The 13,968-nt window shown below is 41.2% G+C and overlaps 1 protein-coding gene across 2 annotated transcripts in view; it reads left to right on the forward strand.

Moving 5' to 3' along the window:
• Nucleotides 1-434: 434 nt before the first annotated feature.
• CCDC81 (coiled-coil domain containing 81) overlaps nucleotides 435-13,968 on the forward strand; it is a 39,219-nt gene continuing 25,685 nt past the window's right edge. Inside the window, exons 1-4 of one of the 2 annotated variants that reach the window (XM_068978802.1) lie at nucleotides 435-513; nucleotides 6,253-6,314; nucleotides 9,482-9,638; nucleotides 11,114-11,370. In XM_068978802.1, the coding sequence (XP_068834903.1) occupies nucleotides 435-513; nucleotides 6,253-6,314; nucleotides 9,482-9,638; nucleotides 11,114-11,370 (555 nt within the window). The remainder of the gene's footprint in view (nucleotides 514-6,252; nucleotides 6,315-9,481; nucleotides 9,639-11,113; nucleotides 11,371-13,968) is intronic. The other variant, XM_068978803.1, reaches the window with a different exon arrangement.

Genomic DNA, 13,968 nt, shown 5'->3' on the forward strand with positions numbered 1-13,968 from the left:
GCGGCCTTATTCGGACTCCCTAGCAACGGAGCGAGCCTTTATCGCGTCCTAGCAACACGCTTTTCCCTGACTCTCGGCGGGCCCGCCCTCCCGCGGTCCCCTTACCCCGCTCCGCGCGCTCCGGCTGACCCTCTCAGTGGGCCTCCGAGAGGTCCCCAGAGCTTGGATTTGTGCTTTTTAATTCAAGTGCCTAACAGCTCTCTGAGTTCCTGTGGTGGGCACCTTTCAGGGAGAGCCAGAATCGGGGGCAGGGGGTGGGGGACGGCAAGAAAAAAACGTTTAAGAAAGAAAAAAAAAAAAAATCGAGATTTGGTAATTTTTAAGGTACATCCAAATTTCCCAGGAGAGGGAGGCTGGAGAGTGGGACAACCACGTTTGTGTAAACTCCATCTGAAGAAGAAAAGAGGCAGCATCTGGCCGACAGGGGACCAGAGATGCTGGACACCATCCTCCCTTCGCTACAGGACGTCGGCAGGCACCTGCTGCCCACGCTGCCCTCGCTGAGCCAGGAGGGTAAGCGACAGGGGCTGGGGGCTGAGGACGAGCCTTTACCTGCTTGGGGCAAAGCTAAGGGCTTCTCCCCATCCCCTGTCTCTGGAGGGCCTTGAAGGGCCCGTGTTGCCTTGTCAAGCAGTTGGTAATCACAGCCGACTCATGGTGGACATCCGAAGGCTCTTTTCATTTCTTTAGCTGCGCTGGGTCTTAGTTGCCCCTTGCTAACTCACTTGCTCGGTGTGGGAGGGATTTCCTTGACCCGGGATGGAACCCAGACCACCTGCACTTGGGAGCATTAAGTCTTAAGACACTTTTGTTTACTGACTTCTTTAATGAGAGAAAGGGGCCAGCTGAGGGGGGTTTAATTAAATGAGATAATGTACACGCAGGGACGTGGAGTTAAGTCTCAATAAATGCTGGCTACAAACAACCACCCCAAATGGCTCCTTCTCAGAATTCAGGCAAGGCTGGTATCTCAGACTTGTGTTAAGAAAGTGAGATCAAGGGACTGCCCTGGTGGTCCAGTGGTTAAGACTCTGGGCTTCTACAGCGAGGGGAGTGGGTGAATGGGCTCCATCCCTGGCTGGGGAAGTGAGATACTGCATGCTACCTGTAGCAGCCAAAAAAGTTTAAAAACAACAACAACAACAAACTGAGATTAAAAAGAAGAAATGGCTGTTTGGAAGAAGACTTGACATCCTCAATAGAAAATTTGCTAGGCTTGGTTAGACAGTTTCTTTCTCAAAGTGACATCGAGATTTAAAAAAAAAAAGAAATCATTTTTGGCCGTCCTGGGTCTTCATTGCTTTGCCCGGGCTTTCTCCAGTTGCGGCGAGCAGGGGTTAGTTCCTCTTTGTTGCGGTTCTCAGGCTTCTCCCTGCACCGTCTTCTCCTGTTGCAGAGCACAGACTCTAGGCGAACCGACTTCACTAGTTGCAGCCCGAGGGCTCAGTAGTTGTGACAACCCATGCCAGTATTTTCGCCTGGGAAATCCCAAGGACAGAGGAGCCTGGCGGGGTACAGTGCATGGGGTCACAAAAGAGCTGGACGTGACTGACCAACTAGAGAACAGCAGTAGTACTTGGAGGGAACCATCATCACTTTACAGATGGGAATCGGTCGAAACTATCGAAGGCTGCACAGTGAGCAGTCCATGGGGGCCGGAAGGCTGTAGGTCTCCAGACACACAGCACAGTGTGCCTTTCCACTGCACTATGCTCTGGGAATATGTTTCCTTGTCTAAATCACTCTCTAATAATTTGCTCTGTTTGTATATCAATATTTTAGTTTTATAAGATGTTTTATAAAGTTAGGGGACTTATCTTTTCCTTTTGATATTAGTATCTATTTCAAGTATAGATTATTCTGTAATATACATAATGGGCACTTGGTCTTTTTTTTTTAATAATGATTATATATAAGGTAAAGTGTTCCTACCTGGAATACATTTGGCATTGTGTTTAAAAATACGGTTTTGAAAGCACAAAATGTTTAGAATCTGAAGTTAAATGAAGGTTGAATTGAATATGGAAGGTACATCCAGGGATGATTTCTTGTGGTTCTTGGTATTTCAGTGTTTGGTCAAAATAAATAACCTCAGCGTTCCTAAAAATATAACAGTAGCATATTCTTTAGATTGCTTTTTAGACTGGATTAGAAGTATTTTTCTTTTGAGATTTAGTGATTCTTTTCCTGACACTTTGGAGCATGGAAAAAAAATCAAAGTTAGAAAACACAGTCGGCAAGATTTCCAGGTCTGTTCCATTTGAATTATAGAGGCTTAAAGGCTTCATTTCCTGAAGGAAATTATGTACATGTTTTCCTTTTCCTTCAGTGAAAAATATAAAATTTCAGCTTAGAATAATAAACTCTGGTCTAATAAGACTTTGCCTATTATATTTTTATTATTTTATTTATTTATTTCTGACTGTGCCAGGTCTTCATTGCTTGTAGCCTTTTCTCTAGTTGCAGCGAGATGGGGTTGCCTTCTACGGGCAGCATGAGAACTTCTCACTGTGGTGGCTTCTCTTGTTTCTGAGCACAGGCTCTAGGGTGTGCAGACTCCAGTGAAGTGAAGTGAAGTGAAGTGAAAGTCGCACAGTCGTGTCCGACTCTTTGCGACTCCATGGGCTTTACAGTCCATGGAATTGTCTAGGCCAGAATACTGGAGTGGATAGCCTTTCCCTTCTCCAGGGGATCTTCCCAACCCAGGGATTGAACCCTAGTCTCCCGCATTGCAGGCGGATTCTTTACCAGCTGAGCCACAAGGAGAGCCCGCAGATTCCAGTAGTTGCAATATATCCCTTGTTCTAGAGCACTGGCTCCGTAGTTGTAGTCCATGGGCTTAGCTGCCCTGCAGCATGTGGGATTTTCCCAGATTAGGGATCTAAACCGTGTCTCCTGCATTGGCAAACAGATTCTTATCCACTGTGCCACTAGGGAGGCCCCCTACTCCCACCCCATTAGATTTTATAGGGTAAAATTACACAGTTGGACTTGAATGTATCTTTCAAATGAGGAAAGAGGATCTTCAAATTTCTAATTAAGCTCAGTCAGGTCTTTTCAGTAGGGTCTGGTTGCCAGCTATACAATTTCTCCTGGCCCTAATTAAATCATTTCATTTTGGTATAGATTGTTTTCCTGAAATGTGAGCTGCGTATCATCACTCTAGGTGAAAGGCTTAACAGTTTTGACTTTGAAAAGCCTTCTTGTAAGTCTGGCTACTGAGGTTCTGTAACATTAGTGAATTAAATATTTTTAGTCATGATGAGAATTTGAATTCAGGAAACAGTTGAGACTATTAATTCTTAGCAGCCAGCAGCAGACAGAATTCTTTTGTCTGTAAGGGTGAGGAAGAGTGGGAAATAGAGTAGAATGGGACAGAGTAGAAGGCATACTTGAGTATATTGAATAAACTCTATATCCATGATTTAGAGTGAAGGGCAGAGTTGGCATCCAGCTCGCTGTAGCATGCAGTCCTAGTTTTCTTGGTGAGTGAGTTTCCATCACCCAACTTGTTCCTCGAGGCTCATAAGAGTCACTTCCATCTGTGCATGCATGCTCAGTCGTGTCTGACTCTGGACTGTAGTCTGCTGGGCTCCTCTGTCTATAGGTCTTTTCAGCAAGAATACTGGAGTGGGTTACCATTTCCTCCTCCAGGGGATCTTCCCAACCCAGGGATTGAAAGGTTGTTGCTGAGTTGTGAAAGATGCCAGAGTTCTTGACCTCCAGAGGGGAAGAATTCAATCTGGGACCAGAGACAAGACTCGATCATTCAGAGCTTTTATGTAATAAAGTTTTATTAAAGTATAAAAGAAATAGAGAAAAGCTTCTGACATACACATCAGAAGGGGGCAGAAAGAGTGCCCCCGCCAGTCTTTAGCTCAGTGTTATATAGCTACCAGCAGATTGCTAATTAGAGAAAGGAAATGTCTCAAAACTCAAAGACTGTCACCAGGCCCCTCACCCACAACATACATTTTGAGATAACATTGGTACCAGGTGAGTCATCCCAGGCCATAAAATGATTGACATGAATCTTGCAGAAAGGCAGGTTTCCAAGTAAATGTACAGTTTCATTAACATAGATTAGGAGAACAATGTATGAGTAAAACATACCGGTTTGTGGAGCCCTTATCAGTTCTGTGTCTTACGTGGAGAAACTCAGAGTCTAGGGTTATACATAGTTCACTAACTAGCTTAAAAAAATATTCCCATAAGAAAAATGCATTGGTTAGCTCAAAGTTTGAGAAAAGTTAAGTTCAGGTGGAACCAGGTGTCATCATGGCAACACAAAATTTTAAGAGAAACCTTTTAAATTTGTATAGAGAAGGGAAAAAAATCTAACATGTGTAGTTTCCTCCTGCCACTTAAGAAAGAGATAAAAAACGTCTGACACTTGCAGTCTGTTTCCTCTGTTTGGAGACCCCTAGCCTTCCTGCCTGTTACCCTCTCAGTATCAAACTGGTGTCTCCTGCATTGCAGATTGATTCTTTACCCACTGAGCCATTAGGGAAACCCATGAGTCACTGCTACTTCTCATTGCCCATCCTGTTCATTCTCTGGCATATTAATAAAAATATTTATAATGCTGATATACAGGATTAAATGAGTGCAATTTTCCACATTAGGTAGTGGTTTAAACCATTAGGAAAAACAGTTACAAGAGTAAATCAAGCAGTCTCTAAAATGGGGAAAGAATGGGTTTTTGTGCCCAACTGCATCTATGCCAAGAAGTGGTGAGCTGGTATTTGCCACTGTTCTTGATCCTTTCTTTTGAGAATTAAAACACAGCACTCTTTTGATTTGCAGAAAGAGTTCACTAGTGGAAAATATCTGTAATAAACTCATGACTAAGTTTGGAATGGAAATGTCAACACAGACATGGATTTCTATATTTATGAGTATTAGTTATACCCAGAGTTTTCCTTCATATCATACATTAACACTAGTAATTGACAACTACTTATTTTTCTACCACAGCTTTCCTGGAACATAGCTCAGAACAAGAAAATAAGCATAGAAGGCCGCCCTCTGATCATTCAAAGTAGAGAGTATGAAGTCTATGTCCAAATACAAAGTAAAGCCCTTTGGGCCCTTACCCAAAAGTCTGTTTTTAAAAATTATTATTTTAGACATAATGTTAGTATATTTGTTGAAGGCAAGAGCACAGGTGATCAGAAGCAGTGAATTAAGACTGGGTGGTGAGCCTGCAGAGCACTCGTAGCAGAGAGGAGTGACAGCCGGAGTCCAGTGGTGACTATTGAGAGTGAAAGCAGTCAAGAATGAAGCAAAAATAAAAGTGCAGAGACAGTTAATGTACAGACAATGATCTTTCATGCTTTAGTGGCCCCTGGCCTCCTTCCTATATTATGGAATGGTGTGAGAATGAAGGCTCATGTTAATCAGATGGGACAGTGTAGACTCTTAGAAGCTTCTTGAATGGGTCATTAAGAAAAGCCTAGATTAGGGACCTCCCTGGTGGTCCAGTGGCTAAGACTCCATGTTCACAATGCAGTGGGCCCTGGTTCGATCCCTGGTCAGGGAACTAGATCCCACATGCTGCAGCTAAGAGTTCGAAAGCTACAACTGAAAAAAGATCTTGCGTGCCACAACTGAAGGTTCCACATGCCTTGATGAAGATTCAAGATCCCTTGTGCTGCAACTGAGACTCAGCACAAGCACATATGTATTTATATAAAAAAATAAAAGTCTAGATAACACTAGGTTAACTCAGACGATTAAGAATCTGCCTGCAATGCAGGAGACCTGGGTTTGATCCCTGGGTCAGGAAGATCCCCTGGAGAAGGGAATGGCTACCCACTCCAGTATTCTTGTTTGGAGAGTTCCAGAAACAGAGAGGCCTAGCAGGCTACAGTCCATGGGATAGCCAAGAATCTGACACAACTAACAACAACTATGTTTATAGAATAAAGGGCCAGGTGTGACATTTCCCTTTATTCTACAAAGATTTTCTCCCCTTCCTCTCCACCTTCTCTTTCTCTTTTGCCTCCTCTTTCACATTTTTGGAATTTAAAGCGAGTTAACTTTGCTTATTAGGAAAATTAACTTTGGGGAGTGACTTTATTTTCTGTTAATTTTAATTAATTAGAAATTATTATCACTTAAAATAAATAATGTAAATTATTTGTTCTGTATTTCGTATTCACATTTTTTATTTATGAACACTAAGATACTATCACAGGTGTGCTTTCATAAATTATTCATACATTATATTTTATTTACCTTGACTTTCAGAAGTTTCTACTATTTGGGGAAATGTGTCAGAATTTGTGGAACGGCAGCTGTCCTTACACAAGGTAAGATTTATACTTTAATTTAAATTTAAATTTAATTTTAATCAAAGAATGTTTCCTCCTTAGTCTCCAATAGTTTTGCTGGGAGCAAGATAGCAGATTTTAGAGCCATCCAGTGTCACCTGCAGTCTTGTGATTTTATGATGCTCACACTTAGGACTTGTGGTTGGTAGATTTAACAGATACGGATTTCACCCTTAGGTAACGAACGTGAAAGTTCTGCTGTTCCAGTGATAGGAAGTGTATCACTGATCAGCCCAGGTGTGTAGAGAGGAAGCCGATGGATTCTGTTCATCTGTGATCTGGTAGTTCCTGGAGTGGCTCTAGGAGGATATGATGCTTCTTGTCTTGCCTCCTTGCAGGAAATGGATTTTAAATGAAATGTAAGAAGGCAGTCAGAGACTGAACTCTACTTGCCAAAATTGAGAACCTTTGTCCAGGGATGGGCTATTTCTTCCCATCAAGTCTTGAGTTTGGATGCCACAGAACTGAACAGAGATGTTGGGAGTTTCGAGGGTGCTGGGATATTGTGAAATGTTTATATCCTACTCAGAGGTCCCAATATGAGAACCTTTGATCTGAATTCATCTGTGCAATCTATTTTGTTTGATCTGATAATTTAAATTAGTCATCAGAACTTAAAATTGGGAGAGTTTGTACAAATTTTTTTTTCTTGAAAAATCAGCCCATTAACAAAATCAGTTTTTGTTCAGTACATGTGACCCTTGGCTGAAGCTGACAAGGGTCTCTCCCCTTTAGATGGGGCATGCACTCCTTAGCCATCGTATTCTCTGGCTCAGTACCTTCACTCCCTTGCATCCTTTCTTGGCTCCTGTAGCATTTGACTTTGTAACCTTTGATGTATGATGTTTCCAGGAAGACAGAGACCTAGAGTGATAGCCACAATCTTTTGCTTCTGCACATTAACCAAGATCACCACACTATAGCATGTATCTTGTATGTTTTGGGTTGTCTGATTTTAAGTGAGGGACATTAAACCTACCATAAAGAATGAGAGGGACTTCCTTGGTGGTCCAGTGGTTAATCCTCCATGCTCCCAATGCCAGGGGCTTGGGTCTGATCCCTGTTTAGGGTCCTAGATCCCACATGCCATAACTAAAAGATCCCATATGCCGCAGCGAAGATCAAGACCCTGTGTGCCACAACTAAGATCTGGCGCAGACAAGTAAATGAATAGATAAATGGTTTTAAAAAGAGAAAGAGAATGAGGAAGCAGAAATTCTCTCCCCCTGATGGCAAGGGATTAAAATTTAAACTGTCACACAATTTCAGTTAGTTCAGTTCAGTCGCTCAGTTGTGTCCGACTCTGCAACACCATGGACTGCAGCATGCCAGGCTTCCCTGTCCATCACCAACACCCGGAGCTTGCTCAAACTCATGCCCATCAAGTTGGTGATGTGGCCAAAGTATTGGAGTTTCAGCTTCAGCATCAGTCCTTCCAATGAACACTCAGGACTGATTTCCTTTAGGATTGACTGGTTAGATCTCCTTGCAGTCCAAGGGACTCTTAAGGGATTTTTCCAACATCACAATTCAAAAGCATCAATTCTTTGGCACTCATCTTTCTTTATAGTCCAACTCTCACATCCATACATGACTACTGAAAAAAACATAGCTTTGACTAGATGGAGCTTTGTTGGCAATGTCTCTGCTTTTTATTATGCTGTCTAGGTTGGTCATAGCTTTTCTTTCAAGGAGCAAGTGTCTTTTAATTTCATGGCTGCAGTGATTTTGAAACTCCCAAAATAGTCTGTCACTGTTTCCATTGTTTTCCCATCTATTTGCCATGAAGTGGTAGGACCAGATGCCATGATCTCAAGTTTTCTGAATGTTGAGTTTTAAGCCAACTTTTTCACTCTTTTCTTTCACTTTCATTAAGAGGCTTTTTAGTTCTTCTTCCAATGAAGAAAGGTGCCATAAGGGTGGTATCATCTGCGTATCTGAGGTTATTGATATTTCTCCTAGCAATCTTGATTCTAGCTTGTGTGTCATCTAGCCTGGCATTTCGCATGATGTACTCTGCATATAAGTTAAATAAACAGGTTGACAGTATACAGCCTTGATGTATTCCTTTCCCGATTTGGAACCAGTCTGTTGTTTCAAGTCTGGTTCTAACTGTTGCTTCTTGACCTGCATACAGATTTCTCAGGAGGCAGGTAAGGTGGTCTGGTATTTCCATCTCTTTTTAGGACAAGAGTAATCTTCAGTTTAGTTCCGTTCAGTTCAGTCACTCAGTCATGTCCGACTCTTTGAGACTCCATGAATGCAAGTCCTCTCTGTCCATCACCAACTCCCGGAGTTCACGCAAACTCATGTCCATCGAGTCGGTGATGCCATCCAGCCATCTTATCCTCTGTCGTCCCCTTCTGCTCCTGCCCCCAATCCCTCCCAGCATCAGGGTCTTTTCCAGTGAGTCAACTCTTCGCATGAGGTGGCCAAAGCATTGGAGTTTCAGCTTCAGCATCGGTCTTTCCAATGAACACCCAGGACTGATCTCCTTTAGAATGGACTGGTTGGATCTCCTTGCAGTCCAAGAGACTCTCAAGAGTCTTCTCTAACACCACAGTTCAAAAGCATCAATTCTTCGGCTCAGCTTTCTTCACAGTCTAACTCTCACATCCATACATGATCACTGGAAAAACCGTAGCCTTGACTAGACGGACCTTTGTTGGCAAAATCTCTGCTTAGAGTAATCTTAGATAAAGATTAAAAGCAGCTATGGCATCCATACATTAAAAAAACATATTTATTTATTTGACTATACCAGGTCTTAGTAGTGGCATGTGGGATAGAGTTCCTCCACCAGGGATCAAACCCAGGCCCCCTGCACTGGGAACGCAGGGTCTTAGCCGCTGGACCACAGGGAACTCCCCATACATGTTTTTTTTAGTCCTCACAGCCTTTGAATGATATGGAGATGATGGATCAGCAAAGCACTGTGGATTGAGATATTACATTTTATACTTCTTTGAAAACTTAGAGTCATGAAATACTAAAGCTGTAATGGGTCATAAAGAGCATTGCATTTTAAGGCACATGCTTAAATTTCTTCATGTGCTTTGGTATAACAGTGCAAAGGATTATTTTTCTTTACATTTCAGTGAATTCTCTCTGTTGCTTTTTTTTTTTTTTGCCCTTTGTCTTTTCAGGGAGTTCAGATTCCCGGACTTGGAACTTTCACTTTCATGAGACAAAAGCTTGAGGTGGGAAACAAGAAGTTTTTCCTAATTCAGAGGCCGGTATTTATCATGGCAGAGAAGTTAGTACAGATCCATGGACTCAAACAAAACAGAGTATATACTCCTGGTAAATAGATTTTATTTTAAAGACTTTCCCAGTATGTGACTAGCCTGGGGATGAAAATGAAAAGGCAATGCTTGGGCAGTTGTTGCTTTACTGGTTTTTGCTTTGAGAAGCTCTCTTTTCATGTGGTACCTTTGTCAGAGGGAGGGGCTGAGGTAGGGAATAATATTCAGTCTTCTTGTAGGTCATTTTCAACCTCAGAAGCTCAAGGGCGGATGTGACATCAAGGCACATCACTGACTCATATAGATTTTTATTCTTATTTCAGATCTAAGAAATTAAAAGTGGTCATAAAGAAGAGAAAGTTAATTAGGGTTACTGGTTGGAAGAATCACAGTTAATATCAACTGGGAAAAGATCAACTGTGTTTCTATTGTATATCATCTAAATTATTGAAATTTAAAAGTTGTTAGAAGGTTAATGGAGAAGGCAATGGCACCCCACTCCAGTATTCTTGCCTGGAAAATCCCATGGACGGAGGAGCCTGGTAGGCTGCAGTCCATGGGGTCACAGAGTCGGACACTCACTGAGCAACTTCACTTTCACTTTTCACTTTCATGCATTGGAGAAGGAAATGGCAACCCACTCCAGTGTTCTTGCCTGGAGCAACTTAGTAGCAGAAGGTTAATAATTCTGTAAAGACTTAATACCTTATATACCTCTCACATCCTAAAATCTTCCTTCTTTCCTTTGCTTCCTTATTCCCTTCCTCCCTCCTTCTTTTCCCTCCTTCCTTTTTCCCTTCCACGAATGTTTACTAAGGGCTAACGACATGGCAGGCCTTGTCCCTCGTGCTAGAGACATGGGGGGGAGACATGACACCTTCCCCAGGAGACTTGCATTCCAGTTTCAGGGTGTGGCTTTGTGTGATACCTGCTCTGGTTACTTGTGGTGGGAGGGTTCCCTCCTAATTTCTGGTTGTGTTCCTTTTGACTTTCTTTATCATATCTTCCTGCATCAGACTTATATCTGGATAAAGAGACTTCATCTACCCCCAATGCTGACAAGGTGAAAGGACTAGAACTTGCCTTTCAATTAACATGTCTGGAAGTTAATTTGCAGAGTAACTTTCTACCAAAAAATGGTATATTGGAAAAACAAATACCAACAAGCTATACTTAGAATTTGTTATGCCTGTATTCTGTATGGTAAATTTGATGGATTTTTCGACCATTTAAAAATTTATTTATTTTTGACTACACTGGGTCTTCATTGCTTTGTGTGGGCTTTCTCTTTCAACAAGAGAGAATGAAAAGCTTGTCTGTAGCACAGTTTAGAAAGCTAATTGTGCTTGTTCTGAGCAAAAACATTCTACTTTTAGGGAAATTTTAATTGAGCATTAAAGAGTACAACTAAAGGCTTCACAGGTACAGTTCTGTTTTTAAGTATTAAGTGAGAATCAAGTGATTATTTGTGAGTGTGTATGATATGTCTTTGTTATAATCTCCAATTCTTTGCTCTCCCCCTTTCTCCTCTAGGTGATATCCCAATAGTTCCACTTAATTTTGTCATGATATCCTTGGAGGGTCCATTTAGCAGAGATATAGTGGAAGGATGTGTGAAGGAGACGCTGCTTTTTTTGTCACGATCCATTTCCATCAAACAAAATGTGGAGTTTACATTCAAAGGAATTGGGGTACTCATGATCAAAGACAGCAAAGTCAAGATGAGATTCTATAAGGACTTCCTTTGTACAATGGATGGAAGTGGGGCTTTGGCAAAAGCCCTAGCAAATGTAAATTACTGTTTTCCTTCTCCTAACCCCTTCTTTTTTTTTCAATTTAAATTTATTTATTTTAATTGGAGGCTAATTGCTTTACTATATTGTATTGGTTTTGCCATACATCAACATGAATCCTCCATGGATGTACACATGTTCCCCATCCTGAATGCCCCTCCCACCTCCCTCCCCATACCATCCCTCTGGGTCGTCCCAGTGCACCAGCCCCGAGCATCCTGTATCCTGCATCGAACCTGGACTGGCGATTCGTTTCTTATATGATATTATACATGTTTCAATGCCATTCTCCCAAATCATCCCACCCTCTCCCTCTCCCACAGAGTCCAAAAGACTGTTCTATACATCTGTGTCTCTTTTGCTCTCTCGCATATAAGGTTATTGTTACCATCTTTCTAAATTCCATATATATGCATTAGCATACTGTATTGGTGTTTTTCTTTCTGGCTTACTTCACTCTGTATAATAGGCTCCAGTTTCATCCATCTCATTAGAACTGATTCAAATGTATTCTTTTTAATGGCTGAGTAATATTCCATCATGTATATGTACCACAGCTTTCTTATCCATTCGTCTGCTGATGGACATCTAGGTTGCTTCCATGTCCTGGCTATTATAAACAGTGCTGTGATGAACACTGGGGTATGTGTGTCTCTTTCAATTCTTGTTTCCTTGGTGTGTATGGCCAGCAGTGGGATTGCTGGGTCATATGGCAGTTCTATTTCCAGTTTTTTAAGGAATCTCCACACTATTCTCCATAGTGGCTGTACTAGTTTACATTCCCACCAACAGTGTAAGAGGGTTCCCTTTTCTCCACACCCTCTCCGGCATTTATTGCTTGTAGACTTTTGGATCACAGCTATTCTGAGTGGCGTGAAATGGTACCTCAATGTGGTTTTGATTTGTGTTTCTCTGATAATGAGTGATGTTGAGCATCTTTTCATGTGTTTGTTAGCCATCTGTATGTCTTCTTTGGAGAAATGTCTATTTAGTTCTTTGGCCCAGTTTTTGATTGGGTCATTTATTTTTCTGGAATTGAGCTTCAGGAGTTGCTTGTATATTTTTGAGATTAGTTGTTTGTCAGTTGCTTCATTTGCTATTATTTTCTCCCATTCTGAAGGCTGTCTTTGCACCTTGCTTATAGTTTCCTTTGTTGTGCAGAAGCTTTTAATTTTAATTAGATCCCATTTGTTTATTTTTGCTTTTATTTTCAGTATTCTGGGAGGTGGGTCATAGAGGATCCTGCTGTGATGTATGTCAGAAAGTGTTTTGCCTATGTTCTCCTCTAGGAGTTTTATAGTTTCTGGTCTTACATTTAGATCTTTAATCTATTTGAATTTATTTTTGTGTATGGTGTTGCAAAGTGTTCTAGTTTCATTCTTTTACAAGTGGTTGACCAGTTTTCCCAGCACCACTTGTTAAAGAGATTGTCTTTAATCCATTGTATATTCTTGCCTCCTTTGTCAAAGATAAGGTGTCCATAGGTGCATGGATTTATCTCTGGGCTTTCTATTTTGTTCCATTGATCTCTATTTGTGTCTTTGTGCCAGTACCATACTGTGTTGATGACTGTGGCTTTGTAGTAGAGCCTGAAGTCAGGCAGGTTGATTCCTCCAGTTCCATTCTTCTTTCTCAAGATTGCTTTGGCTATTCGAGGTTTTTTGTATTTCCATACAAACTGTTAAATTATTTGTTCTAGTTCTGTGAAAAATCCCATTGGTAACTTGATAGGGATTGCATTGAATTTGTAGATTGCTTTGGGTAGTATACTCATGTTCACTATATTGATTCTTCCAATCCATGAACATGGTATATTTCTCCATTTGTTTGTGTCCTCTTTGATTTCTTTCATCAGTGTTTTATAGTTTTCTATATATAGGTCTTTTGTTTCTTTAGGTAGATATATTCTTAGTATTTCATTCTTTTCATTGCAATGGTGAATGAAATTGTGAAACTATTTTTTAAAAACTTTTATTTTGTTTTGGGGTATAGCTGATTAACAGTGTTGTGATAGTTTCAGGTGAACAGCGAAGGGATTTGGCCATACATATACATGTATCCATTCTCCCCCAAACTCCCCTGCCATCCTGGCTGTCACATAGCATTCATTGGGCAGAGTTCTAGGTGCTATATATACAAGTAGGTCCTTGTTGAGAACTAATTCAATCTGAATGTACTAATTTGGGATGGATGAATTGGATTATCATGAATGTTATATAATCTTGTGACCCATAGAACAAAAGCCTGACTTTCTTTTTTTTAAATGAAAGAGCTGTGAAAGAAAATGTTATACATATGGTTTAATTCTCCCTTCTGATTTCTTCTTTTACAGTGCTCTGGGATGGGGATTTAGGAGATGGATTAATGCATACTTAGGCCCTTGGTGTTTTCTCCACATCATGGCTTCATACATGTTGACTCAGAGGGATGCCAACCCTGTGTGTGCAGAGTGGAGACACACACACATGAGTATCACCCTCTCATTTTCATTAAAACACAGGCAGGATGTGCAAAATCAGAAACAAGGCCAAAGGTTCCATCTCTCACCCTCAGGGATTCTGCAGAACTTTGTAAGCTTTGATACATGTTTGAAGA

This window comes from Capricornis sumatraensis, chromosome 8 (assembly GCF_032405125.1).
Source record: "Capricornis sumatraensis isolate serow.1 chromosome 8, serow.2, whole genome shotgun sequence".
NCBI lineage: Eukaryota > Metazoa > Chordata > Mammalia > Artiodactyla > Bovidae > Capricornis > Capricornis sumatraensis.